The 15,406-nt window shown below is 40.6% G+C and overlaps 1 protein-coding gene across 7 annotated transcripts in view; it reads left to right on the top strand.

Moving 5' to 3' along the window:
* Positions 1-15,406, top strand: part of GOLGA4 (golgin A4) — a 102,336-nt gene that overhangs the window by 64,922 nt on the left and 22,008 nt on the right. For 6 of the 7 annotated variants that reach the window (XR_011964818.1, XM_072598899.1, XM_072598898.1 and 3 more), the window contains 6 exons: positions 1,847-1,978; positions 6,243-6,395; positions 7,331-11,250; positions 11,936-12,057; positions 12,521-12,651; positions 13,136-13,252. Coding sequence is in view for 5 of the 7 variants with exons in the window: in XM_072598899.1 (XP_072455000.1) it covers positions 1,847-1,978; positions 6,243-6,395; positions 7,331-11,250; positions 11,936-12,057; positions 12,521-12,651; positions 13,136-13,252 (4,575 nt within the window). In the remaining 2 variants the exon portion in view is untranslated. Of the gene's footprint in view, positions 1-1,846; positions 1,979-6,242; positions 6,396-7,330; positions 11,251-11,935; positions 12,058-12,520; positions 12,652-13,135; positions 13,253-14,082; positions 14,255-15,406 lie in introns of all 7 variants that reach the window. The other variant, XR_011964819.1, reaches the window with a different exon arrangement.

Below are 15,406 nucleotides of genomic sequence, written 5' to 3'. Positions count from 1 at the left end.
ACACACACACACACACACACACACACACACGGTAGAGAAATACATTTTCCTCCAGGAGAAAATAGGAAAGGGGGGAAGGGATAATTAGAGGGATTTGAGGGAAGCATTAGTCCTAAGAAAATGAAATGCTAAGGATGTAAAAAATGTATTTCTTGCTCTTTTTGAGGTTGCACAGAATGGAAATCTCAGGGAATGCCCATAAACTGAACAAGTTAGAGTGTATCAATGTGGTGGAATAGTATTATGTTATAAGAAATGTTGAAGCATATGGTTTCAAGAAGTTTAGGAACTGTTATATGAGCTGATGCAGTGTAAAATAAACAGAACCTGGCAAACGTCATGCTCAATGACAGTGACAGCTTTGAAAGAATTAAGAGTTATGATCAGTGGAATGCTACCCACGATGAGAGGACTAGTAAAGAAATAGCCTGTCCTCTCCTGATAGAGAGGTGAAGGACTGTGCAGAGTGGGACACACTCTCTCTCCCTCTCTTTTGGATAAGGACAAGTGCTGAAATGTGTTTTGCTTAACTATACATGTTCAAAAGAGGGATTCTGTTTTTCTTTTATTTTCATTGGCCATGGAAGAGGAGAAGGAAGGGAGAGAAGGCAGATTTTTGCATATTGAAAAATATAAATAAATCTTATTTTAAAAAAAGAAAATTCATGATGTTGGGAAACCGATGCCCATGTCTATCCCAAAGAGTACTTTGGGATAGAAGGAATATGAAGACTGCTAAGGTAGGAGAAGTCTAGGTTGTGGAGGGCTTTAAAAGACAAAAGGTTTTATATTTGACCCGTAGGAGTTGATGGAATGTGGGGTGGGTTGAGAAAATGACACAGTGAGACCTGTACTTTAGGAAGATCAGATTGATAGCAGGAGGAGGACCACCTGGAATGGGGAGAGACTTCCTTTGATGAAGTTTATTCCCTTTGAGGGCAGTGATTGTCTTTTCACTTGTATGCTTGTATTTGTATTCTGATCTCTGAGCATGGTAAGTGGCACATAGTAAGTGCATGATAAATATTTGTGGCCTTGATCTGTCCCTAATTTCTTTAACCAGTTCTCATGACAACCGTTACCTTCTTGATTGCCCTCCTTTGGACACTTTCTACCTTATCATTGTCCTTCCTAAAATGGAGTGCCCAGAGTTGGATACAGTTCTTCAGATGTCAGTCTGACCACTGGCACAGAGGACAATGGGACTGTCTTCCTTAGTTTTGAAAGCTCTGCCACTCAGTGTGGCCCAGGTTTGTAGCTGCTTTTGTGACTGTCACATGATATTGTTGATTTGTATGGAAATTGCAGTACACAAACGCCTCTGTTTTGTGTCTTATGTGATAAACTTCTTTTTTAACCAGGATTTCCCTGTCTTGTACTTGTGAAAATGTTTGGAATTCTTTCTAAGGCCCCATCTTTTGCTCTTGCTGTGGGTTAGGGATGTGCCAAATGGGGTGGTCACCTTTGTGGTAGTAATGACTGAGGCCATGCCCTAGAAACAAGACTCTGAGGGTTTCTGAAGACAGTTCACATGGGAGAAGCTTCAAAGAATTGGGAAACCAAGAATAGTCTCACTATCAGTTGTTAATATTTTTAAATGGATAGTAATCTCTATTTAAAAAATGTTACACTGTTTGCTGAAGTGGTTTAGTTTCCATGAGCACATGCTAAACACTGTATAACAGATTTATAGCACCAAGGATGTGTAAAGTGATTTATGCAGTTCAGTGACTCGGAGGATCATTGGGTGGAATTGGACTTTCTCCCATTTCTCATCACTGTTGTAGTTCAGCACGAGTGTTGCTTTCCAGGGACCTTAACTGTGCCCATTTGACTGATTTTTCAGAAAACGTCTGAAGAGAAAATTGCTCAGCTACAGAAGACATATGCTGGGGAGCTTGCTAACAAGGAGAAGGAGCTCAATGAGAAATTTCAGGCACGGGAGGAAGAATTTCAGAGGCAGTTGAAAGCGGCTCTTGTAAGTATTTGCTGTATTGGTTTTTGTAATTAAGCATAAGAGCATCCGTATATTTTGTTTGGGTTGTTTTGCAAAGTACTTTGAAATCACCCTGATCCAGAAATGAGACTTTTTTCATTCTCAACTGGAACTGAAAAGAAATGAACAAGCCTGTGAGCTCCAGGAGTAACTCTCAGAGAGCTCTGCCTTCAGGTCTGAGGATGTTCATTTTAAATTGTTTGGAAATTAGTCCATTATGTTACAAGTTAAGTTGTTTGGTTTTCCCAGCAGTTTTATAATTTTTAACTTACAGTGGAGAGTAGATTACCAGAACAGTGCCAGTGGACTGTCACTCCTTAGAAACGATAGCATATGTTTTCAGTGATACAGTGATATGAGATAATTCCAAAAAAATCATGATGGAAAATGCTCTCGACATACAGAGGAGGAACTGATGGCATCTAAATGCAGATCAAAGTAGACTAGATTTTATTCTCTGTATTTTTTATGTGTTTTTTTCTTTGGGTTTGTTTCTTCTTTCTTAATATGACTAATATGAAAATGACTTACATGATTGCACATATATAATCTATAGCAAATTGCTTACCATCTTAGGGAAGGAGTAAATGAGAAAAGGCAGAAAATTTGAAATTTAGAATTGTTAAAAAATGTCTTTGAAATTTGCCTTTATATGTAATTGGGAAAAAAGTAAAATACTATAAAAATAAAGTTAAAAAAAGAAATGAGTGACAGTGGACTTTGAGAGAGACTCAGGAACATCCCAATTTCTATCAGCAACTCAAGACTTCTTAATTTAAGGACAAATAGCCTTGCCTTCATAACCTCGTCAAGACTGAATTATCAGAACAGTGTTAAATTACTTTTGATATATTGTTTAATAAAGCCAAGAAATATGTGATATATTTTAGAAGAATTTTAATTTTTAAAAATGCTTAAAATGAGACTTAGTTGTTAGAAGGGTGAAGTTCAGTTATTTAAAAGTTAATTTATGTAAAATATTCCATTTCTTAATAATTTTAGGTAAATGAGCTGTTCTATGTGGAATATTTTGCATAGGTTATTTAAATGTTTCATAAGCTTGTAATAGGTTTATTTTCTTAATTTTAGGGGAGAAAAACAAGAGATAAGATTAAAATGTTCAGTTAGCTTAACAAAATAAAATAGGATAATTTTTTACATAATAAGGCAGTACTAAAAATTAACACTTGTCAAAATAGGTTTAATAATTAGCAGCAGTTTCTGTATTAGTTGGATATAGGCCACACCTTTCTCTCCAACTTTGCTTGTGGACAAATGGAGGCCAAGGACCTTGTACTTAGACTGATCTGGCCTTGACTTCTTTTCCTTATAGATTTATGAGGACAGAGCAGCTCCTTATTGCTGGATAATGGCTTCCATGGAGTGTAGTGTCAAGTGGAGGTGGGGGAGGGGCTGGTGGTGTTGGGTCTGTTCAGTAGTGGTGTATCTAAGCATTGTAATTTAGTGAGGAAGTGCTCTAGGGCCGAATGCCTGTCCAAATGTTCTCCATTTCTAAAACTGACATCAGTGGGTAGCTTTTTGATTATTTGTGTGTGTGAGAGAAAGTCAGGAGCCTTTTTTAAGTTCCCCAGAGAATCTGGGCCAAGTAGCGGAAGCAGACTTTGGGACCCGGAAGGAGATGATGGGATGATGTAGGATAGAGAAATCCTTTCCCTTCTTTCCCCACCCAGGTGTGTAGAGACCATGGAAAGAGGAGGATGGTGGCAAGTGCTGGTAACCATTCTTTGCTTAAAGTAAATGTCCCCATTGGTACCATCTTTTGATGTTACACAATTTTATCTTTATTTTAGATGGGATGTTCAACAGGGAATGTGGTGAAAGAAAAATTGCAGAATACTTGCTAATGGGACCCTTCATCTTATAAAAATGTAAAATAGTTACTTTTATTGAAAATAGCAGCTTTCTCCCAAATAGATTTGTTTTACGTGGTAATTATGCGTAAATTGTTTTGGTGAATCACTTTCAAAGAACTCTGATTTTGGAGATGTCTTCTATTTATAGGTAGCATGCATTTTAGTCATAGATTCAGAATTAGAGATTAGGAAGGGATCTCTGACACTGTGCCATCCTGTATCTGAAGGGAGCCCCCATTATGACTTATTTGACTGGAGGTTTTCTAGCCTCTGAAGACCTTCAGCGAAGGGGAGCCCATCACTTCTTGAGGTGGTCCATTCTGTTTCTTACAGATCTTCTTGTCAGGCAGTTGGGCCGAATTGGTGATTTTGTGAGTTCCTTTATCCGTGCCTTCTTGGGCCAAGCAGAAATAGACCATCCCGTCCTCCAAACGCTTGGATTCAGCTCTCATGTTCCCCTGTAGGCTTCTCCTTTAGGCTAAATATTCCTGTTTCTTTCCATTGATATTTATGTGGCATGGTCTCAAGGCCTTTTGCCACTCTGTAGGTGCTCTTCCCAGGACACTCCTCAGCATTTAGACAGGAAAACCTGGATTCCAGATATGGTCAAACCAAGGCCAAAGACAGCAAGACTATCCTAACTTTGATTCCTATAAGCCAGTACTCTGCGAAGGTGCATTTGCATTCACACTGTTGGCTGCTTGAATTTACAGTCGCTAAAACCCGCAAATCTTCTTCAGAACGTCTGCTATGTAAACTTGTCTCTTATGCTGGACTTTTGAATCTTCTTTAAGGCATTCCATTTCCCTGTATTTGTATCTCTATTTTATGTTTTCTCTTTCAGTGAAAACAGGGTCATGGGTCATCGATTCAGAGCTCAATGGGATCTTGGATATCATCTGGTTCAACCTCTTTATCATATAGATGAGGAAACTGAGCCCCAAAGAGCCTCAGTCACCTGCCAAACGTCACACAGCTAGTAAATGTCAGACGCAGTATTCAAAACTAGATTTCACCTAACTCTGCCACTTTCTCCAAAACACCTTTGAGTGTGTGTTTGTTGCGTGACCTTTGAGAGGCAGCGTGGCACATAAGTGAATTTTGGGGTCTTTAGGTGATCTCAGGGCGTCCCTGTTGGTGCAGTCTTCCATTTTTTCAATATAAATATTCTTTCAGCTACCTTCTAGCGTTGCACATCTTGGAAAATCACAATTCCTGAGGGATTAAAGTTGTAGGTGGCCTGGAAAACAGTGGGGAGATGTTGGTGAGAGTGAAGTCTGATATCTCTCTAGGATGACCAATGCTTAAGAAGTGATGTTGGGGACATTCTTTAGGAAGGATAGCTAGAGGTGACTGACGCATCATGCCAATGAAGGATACTAGAGGCATGGCCCCATGCTTCATTAGCGCCTTGATCTTTAAGAAGGTTAGTGGAAGCATTTGACGGATTTGGTGAATTCTCTGTGATCTATAAAAGAAAGGAGATAAGAATTGCTTGGGGAAACAAGGCATCCATGTGTTGTTACTCCTTTTGCAAGGAGTGTCCATGTCAATGAGCTTACATTTCCATTGACATTTTTAAAAACAATTTAATTTATTGAACAGCAACCATGCTAGCAGGAAGAATTTATGAAGAAGCAATGATCTTAGGACTGTGATGGTTGTCGTCATGTTAATAGTGATTCTGCCAGACAAAGATTAGCTAACACAGACTGGAAAGGCTGTGTTTCCTTGTTTCAGCAAAATAGAACATGGAAAGGCAAGTAAGTTAATTTTTCTGTTTATTGTTTATCAAGATTACCAGTAGTCAGCAGTTATTGAGTTCTTTAAAAGTACTTGATGTATATGCCAATGTCTCTCCTTTCTTAATTGGTAGTTATTTTGTCATGCTTTAAACCCTCATTAATTTGAATTTCACTAATTTGGAATCTGGGATAATTGGAATAGTGTCTGGCTTAAGTTTCTGATTCCTAATGGAAAAAGGGCCTTACTAAGCAAATGAAAGGTATCTAGCACCCCAGTTAACAGTTTGAGCTGGAGCACAAGGAAGTGTCAGCCTATTTAGGAAAATTGTTTTCCAGCATGGTAGAAGTGACTATTGGTATATAAGCAGTGTAAGTATAAATTGAAAAGATAGCCCTTATTACACTGGGTGCATATAAATGTTTCATGTTATTGAAGCTCTTGGTCAAATTAATTCTAGCTACTTGTAAAGTAATTGTATTTGTTTCAAAATATTCTATACAGCATAATTTCTACAACTCAGCCAAATTCTTATCTTCCACATTAATGAGATTTTACTTTTTTTATTCTAACTTGTGATTGTCATGACCATAATGAAATATGGCTTGATCATTTTTTTTTTATCACAGGAAAATAATCAGACAGAGTATTTGAAGACCAGTCAAGAAAAAGAGCAGGAATCCTTAGCTCTTGAAGAATTAGAATTGCAGAAAAAAGCTTTACTCTTAGAAAGTGAGAATAAGCTTCGGGACCTACAGCAAGAAACAGAGACCTATAGAACTGTAAGTTAAAAAAAAAATTCTAGGGATATGTCTTTGGACAAGTCACTTTAGTGTTTCTGGGCTTCCGTTTCTTTATATGTTAGATGATGGTGTTGCTCTGAGTAATGGCTGTGATAGAGGTTGGCGTACTACAACCTGTGGGCTACATCAGGCCCCCAAAGCCTATTTTTGATTTAAAAGAATGTAAAAGTCATTCTTAACTTTGTAGACTATATGAAAAGAGGTTGCTTTTCTTGTGGGCCTTAGTTTACTAAAGCCTGATCTATATTTCCTCCTACCTCTGAAATATGGTTCTAGTGCCATGTATCCATTCATACATTGCTAAAATAGAAACAATACTTTTTTTCACTAATTTATTAATAAATGTGTTTCATTTGATGTGTATTTGATATACCTATTTATTTTCGAAAGGTGATATAATTCCATTATTGAACGTGGGAATGACTGAAAAGACTAATTCATCAATAGTTGGTTGTCTTTTCTGTCCTTTGCATATGTTGATGGCTGCCCTTAGGTACTACTTGGTATATGTCTCTGTTTAAACAAAATTGTTGCAAATTTATTACTTCTCATCACTATAACGTTTTCTTTATGTCTTTGCTTTAATAGAAATATGGCCCTAAATACATTTGGTCAGACACATTCCCTTTAAAGTATCAGTGTTTAAAAAGTTATGGTAATAGCTTTCTCCCATCTCTGATAAATATTATGAGTTAAATTCAGGGTGGGAACTTTTTGCTTTTTTGTTTTATGGTTTCTTTTTAAAATTAGCAATGAAAGAGATATATTCTTCCTGGGTTCTAATTTGATTTGCAAAATTGCTCATTTCTCATCATTCTGTTTTGTGTAAGCAGTTTGTAAATATTGTGTCCATATTAGTCATACTAGTCAATGTGTATCTCAGTTAATACATGTATTCATTCTCTTATTTATAGAGAATCCTGGAGTTGGAAAGCTCCCTGGTAAAGCTCTCTCAAGATACCAAGACTCAGGTAGAAGAAATGTCCTTTCAGATGGAATCTGAGAGAAACAAGCACAATACAGAAATCACAGTCATGGTTGAAAACCATAAAGCAGAATTAGAAAGTTTGCAGAGACAGCAGGAGCAGCTATGGACAGAGAAGCTTCAAGTCCTAAAGCAGCATCACCAGACTGAAATGGAGACTCTCAGAGAAAAATGTGAGCAAGAAGCAGCAGTGTTATTGAGAGAGAAGGAGACGGTGTTCCGTGGGCACGTAGAGGAGATGAACGAGAAGACGCTAGAAAAGCTAGATGTAAAGCAGATGGAGTTAGAAGCGCTGTCAGCAGAGTTATCTGAAATAGTCAAGATTCGCCAGAATCTGGAAGAAGAGCTCTCTGTCTTAAAGAATGAGAAAGAGGAAGTAAAGCGGGAGCTTGAGGCCAAGCTGGATGAAGAGAGAAGTCGACACCAGAAGCAAGTGGACGTCATGGTGGAAGAGCAGAGACGGTCTGTCCAGCATATTGAGAAAACACTGAAAGAGGAAATCAATCGCATGGGGCTTCTCTTAAAGGAGAAGGAACGGCACCTGGATGAGCAGCAGGCACAGCAGCAGAAACTAGAGGAATCTGTTAAAAGAGCTGAAACTGAGCTTAAACAAGCGTCAGATAAGATGGACATTTTTCAGTCTCATCAAAATAACTCGAATGAGCAGGTTAAAGCCTATGAAAGGCAGCTGACTGAATTGCAACAGAAATGGGCTGATACGGAAGCAGATAAAGAGCACCTTGAGAAGCTAATAGCAGAAGCTGACGTACAAAAGAGTCATCTCAATGCAGAACTGGATTCTTACAGAACTCAGGTGCAAGATTTAATGCTGCAGCTGGAGAAACACAGCGATGAAATGGATCAGAAACTACGTTCTCTGACTGATCAATATGAGTCCCAACTAAAAGACCTCAGTACAGATCAAGAACAGACCAAGCAGAGCTTGACTGAAAGGGAAAATGAAATTTTACACATGAAAGAGCTACAGAACCAGGAAATTGACAATATACGACAAAGACTATTAGCCAAAGAAGAAAGCATTAAGACTCTGGAAAAGGAATATGAAAACAAATTGAAGAATCAAGAAATCAAGATGGAAAAAATTAAACAGAAAGCAAAGGAAGTGCAAGAAAATTTCAAGAAGAAACTGTTGGATCAGGAAGCTAAGCTGAAGAAAGAACTTGAAAACACACATTTAGAGTTCAACCAGAAAGAGAAACAGTTTAATACAAAAATGCTGGAGATGGCCCAGGCTAGTTCTGCTGGAATGAATGATGCAATTTCAGAACTGAAGAAGAACCAACAGGAGCAAGTGGAAGGTCTCATAGCGGCACATCAACGAGAACTGAATGACATCGTGTCAAACTGGGAAAAGAAGGTCAGCCAGCAAGCTGAAGAGCTGCAGGAAAAGCATGAGAGAGAGCTGCAGGAGAAGGAGCAAGAAGTAGCTGAGCTCAGGCAGGAGATCTTGACTGTCAGGGCCGGCAGGGAAAAGGACAGCAGAGAAGTGGTCTCGCTGAGGGAAGCAGGTGAGAAGCAGGGTGCTCAGCTGGAGCAGTTGGAGGAGAAGCTGAAGCAGAAATCTGTGCAGGTGATGACGCTGACCCAGGATGCAGCGGACATGAGAGTTCAACTGGAAGTGCTGCAGGCTGAAAGAGCTTCTCTTCACGAACAGATAACGGAGCTGAAGACACTGGGAGAAAAAGATAAGCAGAGGTTTTTGGACTTGACTGAGAAGTTGAAAACTACTGAAGAGCAACTCCAGGCTTGGAAATCTTCATGTGAAGGATATGAGAAGAAAGCTGAGGCCGAACACGTGCACTTTGAGAAACTGTCCGGAAAGCTGGCAGCACAGCTGCATATGTGCTGCCAGGAGGCTGAAGCCTTACTGCACACTAAAACCAGTGAGCTGGTGGAGAGGAGTAACAGCAAAATTGAGGCTGCTCTTTCTAGGGTTTCTCATTGCCAGCTTCAGATAACTAAAGTGAAAGAAGCGATACTAATTCAAACTCGTAAAATTTCTGAACTAGAAGCCAAGCTTAGACAGGCAACAGAACACCATAATGTATTAAGTAATTCTTTACAACATTCGGTTTATCAGTTAGAAGAAAAAGAAAATCAAATACAGAGCATGAGAGCTGACATCGAAGGCCTTGTCACAGAAAAAGAAGCATTACAGAAAGAAGGAGGCCATCAGCGGCAGGCTGCCTCTGAAAAGGAATCCTGTATCACTCAACTAAAGAAAGAGTTGGTGGAAAACATCAATGCTGTCACCCTGATGAAAGAGGAGCTTCAAGAAAAGAAGTTGGAAATCAGCAACCTTCACGAACGTGTGAGGGATCTGAATGTGCAACTTGAGAACAGTGTTAGCCTAACAGAAAAAGAGGAAGTCGTATCTCTGATAACAAAGCAGCACAAAGAGACCCAACAGGAACTGCTCAGCCAAGTCCAAGACTTGTCCTCCACGGTTGACACCTTGAACAAGGAGAAAACGTCAGCTCTTGAACAGGTAGATCACTGGATGAATAAGTTCTCTGAGTGGAAGAAGAAAGCACAGTCGAAGATTACACAGAATCAAAATGCTATTAAAGACTTACAGATGCAACTGGAGCTAAAAACAAAGGAATCTAGTGAAAAAGATGAACAGATAAATTCACTAAAAGAGAACCTTGATCAGGAAAAAATAAGTTTTGAGAGTTGGAAGAGGGAACTTGAAGAAAGGGAGAGCAAAAAGGAGAAACAGGAGTGTGATTTACTAGCTGAGTTAAACATCCAGTCAGGAAGAATTGCAGAGTTAGAAGAGCATATTGCCCAGAAGACAGCAGAAAATGCGTGCTTAGCAGAAGAGCTGAGGCAACACTGTGAAAGCGAAGAGCAGGTCCGGCATGCCCGAGAACGCGGGGAGGAGCAGCTGCTGCAGCTTCAGAAGCAGGTGCATTCCATGAAGTCCAAGCTGGAGGCTCAGCAGAGGGAGATGGAGCATGCCATCACTTCCAGTAGCCAGAGCAAAGTGGATGAGTTAAAGGCACTGCAGGAACGACTGGATGCAGAAAATGCTGCGAAGTTGGCAGAACTGAAGAAGAAGGCAGAACAAAAAATTGCCACCATCAAGAAGCAGCTGCTGTCCCAAATGGAAGAGAAAGAACAGCACAGAAGAGAAGCAGACGACCAGGTTATGGCAATGACCCGGCAGCTGCAGGAGCAAGAGCGTGAGATTCAGCAGCTTCGTGAGCAGCTTGGATCCACGGGAAGGTGGGCATTGGGGCGAAGAGGAGAGGCCACAGCTGGGGCAGCCTCCTCTGCTGATCCCATGGGACAGGAAGCAGAGAGGGAAACTGGCAGTGAAGAAATACCTCAGGCCGAGATGCAAGAGTGTCTGAGTGAGTTGGAACAGGCGGAGAAAAGGCAGCGGGAAGAGCCAGACTTGGAGAGTGACATTGGAGTGGTCCAGAAGATCCTTCCAGGGAAGGACCAAATGGACCAGAAATTAGAAGAGAGAAAGGAGAGGGAAGAAGTCAGAGTGGGAGTGGAGCTACTGACGTCCAGCCCCAGCCCATTGAAGGCTTCCCAGCAGCAGCTGGAAGAGAAAGAAGAGCCCCTGGAAGTTGTAGGGGATGGTGATAGAAGCAGCCTGGAGGCCCATGCAGGCCAGACCCAAGAGCTCTCTAGCACACAGACTCAGTGGGAGGGTCTGAGGTCTGAACTAGAGGAGGCTGAGCGGGATAGACAGCGGCTGCGTAAGGAAGTGAATCGCTTGCAGAGGGATTTGCGGACTCTGAGGAAGGAGCATCAGCAAGAGTTGGAAATAACCAAGAAAGAATGTGAAGAAGAAATGGAAAAGAAAATGAAGTAAGTTTTGTTCATGTCTTAAAGTCAGCAAACACAATGTGCCTCCTGGGTGCAGAGACTCTGCTAAGCACCAGTGTCCCCAAGAGTAGTCAGCAAACAAAGAGAGTGGCAGCTGGGGACGATTAGAAAAGGGAAGTGGCCAATCCACTGAAAGATCAGTGGAACCAGCCTTTGAAGCCTGAAACACCATGCTGAGTTGTTCTTATTTTAACCTAGGAGCCGGAGGGACCTGTTGAATGGGGAAATGACGTGGGGGCACTTGTATTTGAGCACCAGATGTTTATTTGGCTGCTCTGTAGCCAGTGGAACAGAGTAGATATCTGAAGGGAAGACCTGGTGGTGGTGGCAGTGGGAGTAGGAGTCCAGAGCAGAGGGAGTCAGGGCCTCGACAAGGGGAGTTGCAGTGGGATTGGAGAGAAGGGGATGTGACGACTGTGGAGAGAGCAGTCGAAAGTGCTTGCTGATGGGATTGTAAAGCCTCTTTGCAGACTTCACTATGCTTATGGCTGTCATTTTAGGTTGTTTATCTGTAGTTTAAAAATGTCATATTAACAGTTGCAAAGCAGAAATTTAAAATGTTCCATGTTTAAGGGGAAAATGACATTTTTTCTTTCATCTAAGATGATTTTAAGTGATTTTGTTCACTTTATATGAAGACATTTGATTTTAAAATTTTGTTGTACAGAATGGAACAGGAAGACAGTGAACTGAAGCATAACTCCAAGTTAAAACAACTAATGAGGGAGTTTAATACCCAGCTGGCTCAGAAGGAGCAAGAGCTAGAAGCAACAATCAAAGAAACCATCAGTAAGTAAAGTACAAATTCGTTACCAGAGAAGCTAGAATCATCCTAATTCATTGAAAATTTAATTTTAACTCTACATGTCACCTTAGGAAACATAGAACTGGGCTGTCTTTATAGTTAGGAGAGAAAGACATTCTTGAAAGTAGTCATCTGACAGCATCCCGGGGCAGGTACTCAGATGATTAAAAGTGTGTGTGTGTGTGTGTGTGTGTGTGTGTGTGTGTGTGTGTGTGTGTGTGTGTGTGTGTGTGTGTGTGTGTGTGTGTGTGTGTATATGTATACACACTTGTACATTTATATCATTTTATACACAAATGATGTGTGTGTACAAATACTGTTCCTTTCATGTAAAGCTGATAAATTCATTCAGCTCAGTTGAGATGGAATTTTCCCCTTAAGCTGGACTAGAGTGATCTCTCCCTTTCTCATGCTTTTTCCTCTGCCCTCTTGTCTTGTGTTTGTCAGGTAAGGCCCAAGAAGTGGAGGCAGAGCTCTTAGAAAGCCACCAAGCAGAAATGAATCATCTGCATAAAAGAATTGCGGATAAAGAAGAAGACTTAAAAAGAACAGCTAAAAGATATGAAGAAATCCTTGATGTAACCCTGTTTTTGTTTGCTTTTTTTAAGCTTATTTCCTCCCAAAGATGTAGGGTCACTTTGCTTCTAATATGCATTTATTCCGTTGACTGTTCCAACGAATATTTCTGTGCAAGACAGATTTCAAAATTCAATTAGATTCTTCCACAGCTTCAGCCTGTTACGGAGCTTGAGTCAGTTATCAAGTATTTTTTAAGCAGATGAGCATGTGTTTTAGAGGCTGGTGCAGGAATACCTGGATCAGATCGGGCTGGCTCCGAGTCTCCGTTTCCTCATTTGTTAAGTAGGGAGTAATCTTCAGACTTCTCGAACAGAATGATTCTGAGCCACGTGCTTTTTTGTGTAAGCCTCATCAGCTGTCATCAGAACTAGCAGAACAGTGGTTTTATTGCTACCATTTTGCTCATCTAGGATTGCCATATGCAGTGGCAACAGTCATATGTTTTTTGATATATCTTGTTAATTAACTTTTCTTATTTCAAAGGCACGAGAAGAAGAAATGACCGCTAAAGTTATTGAACTACAAACACAGTTGGAAGACCTGCAGAAGGAATACCAGCATCGACTCCAGGAAGAAGAGGAGAATCCAAGCAGTGAGAAAGTGAGAAAATCCCCATTTCCTAAATGTCTGCTCTGCGGAAAGCACTGGGGCAGGTTTCGGCAGGCAGAGAGGCTGACTGGCTGACTGATGTTGTCCTTGCTCTCCAGGATCTTAGAGTCTTGGGCTGGGGACAGAATGTGCCCCTAAATGTGTGGGTCAGACTAGGAGGACGGCCCCTAAAGATCGGAGGAAGGATGGACAGCCAGTGTCCTGGGAGAATGGAGAGGCCAGGGCTGGTAGAAGTCTGGCAGAGAACAGCCTGCCTGAATGTGGAAAGAGAGCCTGGCCCTCCTGGGCTGAGGGAGGCTCTCATCTCTTCATTCTAGACATGAGGTCTCCGGTTGTGACCCAAGATCGAATTAGTTCTCTTGGCTGATAATATTCCACATTGTTGGTTTACATGCAGGGGAGAGGGGGTGGAATGAGAATTTATCATATGTCTGGTTTGTGCCAGACGCTGCACTAATTGCTTATAATATGATCTCATTTGAGCCTCATAACAACCTTGAGAAGTAGATGCTGATAATATCCCCATTTCATAGGAGACAGGAGGTACATGACTTACCCCGTCATGTACCACCAAGTGGCTGATGTTTATATTGGACTTTGAGCCTAATAGGTCTCTAGATCTTTTGTTTTTGTTTTGTTTTTTATGAGTTGTGGCCTAGGCCTTCCTGATCTTATGCTGTGCAGTTGATTTTTTTTGAACCAAAGTGTAAGACTCTGCTTATTCCTTTAAAATTGGATTTGGCCTGTTCTAGTCAGGGATTTCCCCTCATTTTTATCAGAAATTTTTTTTTGTTTTTTATTCTATTTTATTTGATTTTCAGGTCCATATTCTCTCCCTTCCACCTTCCTTCAGTCGGTCTTTGAGAAATCAAGGAAAACAAAACCTGTTACAAACATACATACTAAAGCAAAACAAATACCCACATTGACCATATTCAGGAAAAAACCCATGTGTCAGTCTATACTCTGAGTCCATCACCTCTCTCTCAGGAGGTGGGTAGCATGTTTCATCACCAATCTTCTGGAATTATGATTGGTCGTTGTGTTGATCAGAGGTCCTCAGTTTTTTTAGAGTTGTTTGTCTTTATAATACTGTGGTTATTGCATAAATGATTTTCCTGCATCTGCTTACTTACTGTTGCATGAGTTCATATAGGTCTTCCCAAGTTTTTCTGAAACCACCCCCCTCCTGATTTCTTATAGCACAATAGTATTCCATCACATTCATATACCATCACTTGTTCAGCCATCCCCAGTGGATGGGCAGCTTCTCAGTCCAACTCTTTGCCACCACAAAGAGAACAGCCATAATTATTTTGTATATATGATTCCTTTTCCTTTTTTGGGGGGCGGGGTGTCACTTTGGGGTGTAGACCTAGTAGTGACATCACTGGGTAAATAGCTTTTTTTGCTACCTGGGAGTTCTTTACCTAAGGTTTGTAATTTATATTTTTTAAAGATATTTTCATCATTGTCTGTCTTTATAATTGGTTTCCTTTGGATCCTATGTATTTTATTTTCATTGCTTTAAAAAAATCACTTAGAGAAGGGTGTGCAGTAGTTTTTCCTAGACTGCCAAAGAGCCCATGACACAGCAAGTGACTCAGAGCTGCTGTTCTAGCCTGTTGTGTTCTGTTTGGATCTTGAGTGTTACCATTTCTGTTAGCCCCATGTCCTCTGCAGAGTTCATTAGCAGGCCATGTTGGCCTACATTCCTGTCATGATAAAAATGCTGAAAGCACTGGATCAGTAACATTCCCTTGGATCTGTCTGCCAGAGACCTCCCTTTGAGTTGATCAAGACCTTTTTCAGTCCAGTCATTCACCAGTTTTGTATTCACTGAACTGTACTGTCCTCCACCCCATATTTGCTCTTCTTGTCCACAAGGATGGCATTATCTCCAGCTTTCTCTTGAGGATATAATGAATATTGGACATTGAGAAAGTTTTCTTGCTTCCCTGGGGCTTTTGGGGGCTTAATTTTAGATCATAATTCTGTTCCAGATAAAATATTCGTTTTATTTGTAGTTTTTGTTTTTAGTCTTTTTTTCTTGTTGCTCGCTAGTTTCAGTCGTGTCGACCTCTTCATGGCCCCATTTTGGGATTTTCTTGGTGAAGATACTGGAGTGGTTTGCCATTTTCTTCT

The sequence above is a fragment of the Notamacropus eugenii genome, chromosome 3 (assembly GCF_028372415.1).
Source record: "Notamacropus eugenii isolate mMacEug1 chromosome 3, mMacEug1.pri_v2, whole genome shotgun sequence".
Classification (NCBI taxonomy): Eukaryota; Metazoa; Chordata; class Mammalia; order Diprotodontia; family Macropodidae; genus Notamacropus; species Notamacropus eugenii.
The sequence above is the reverse complement of the archived record's forward strand: the minus strand, read 5'-3'. Positions and strand labels throughout refer to the sequence as shown.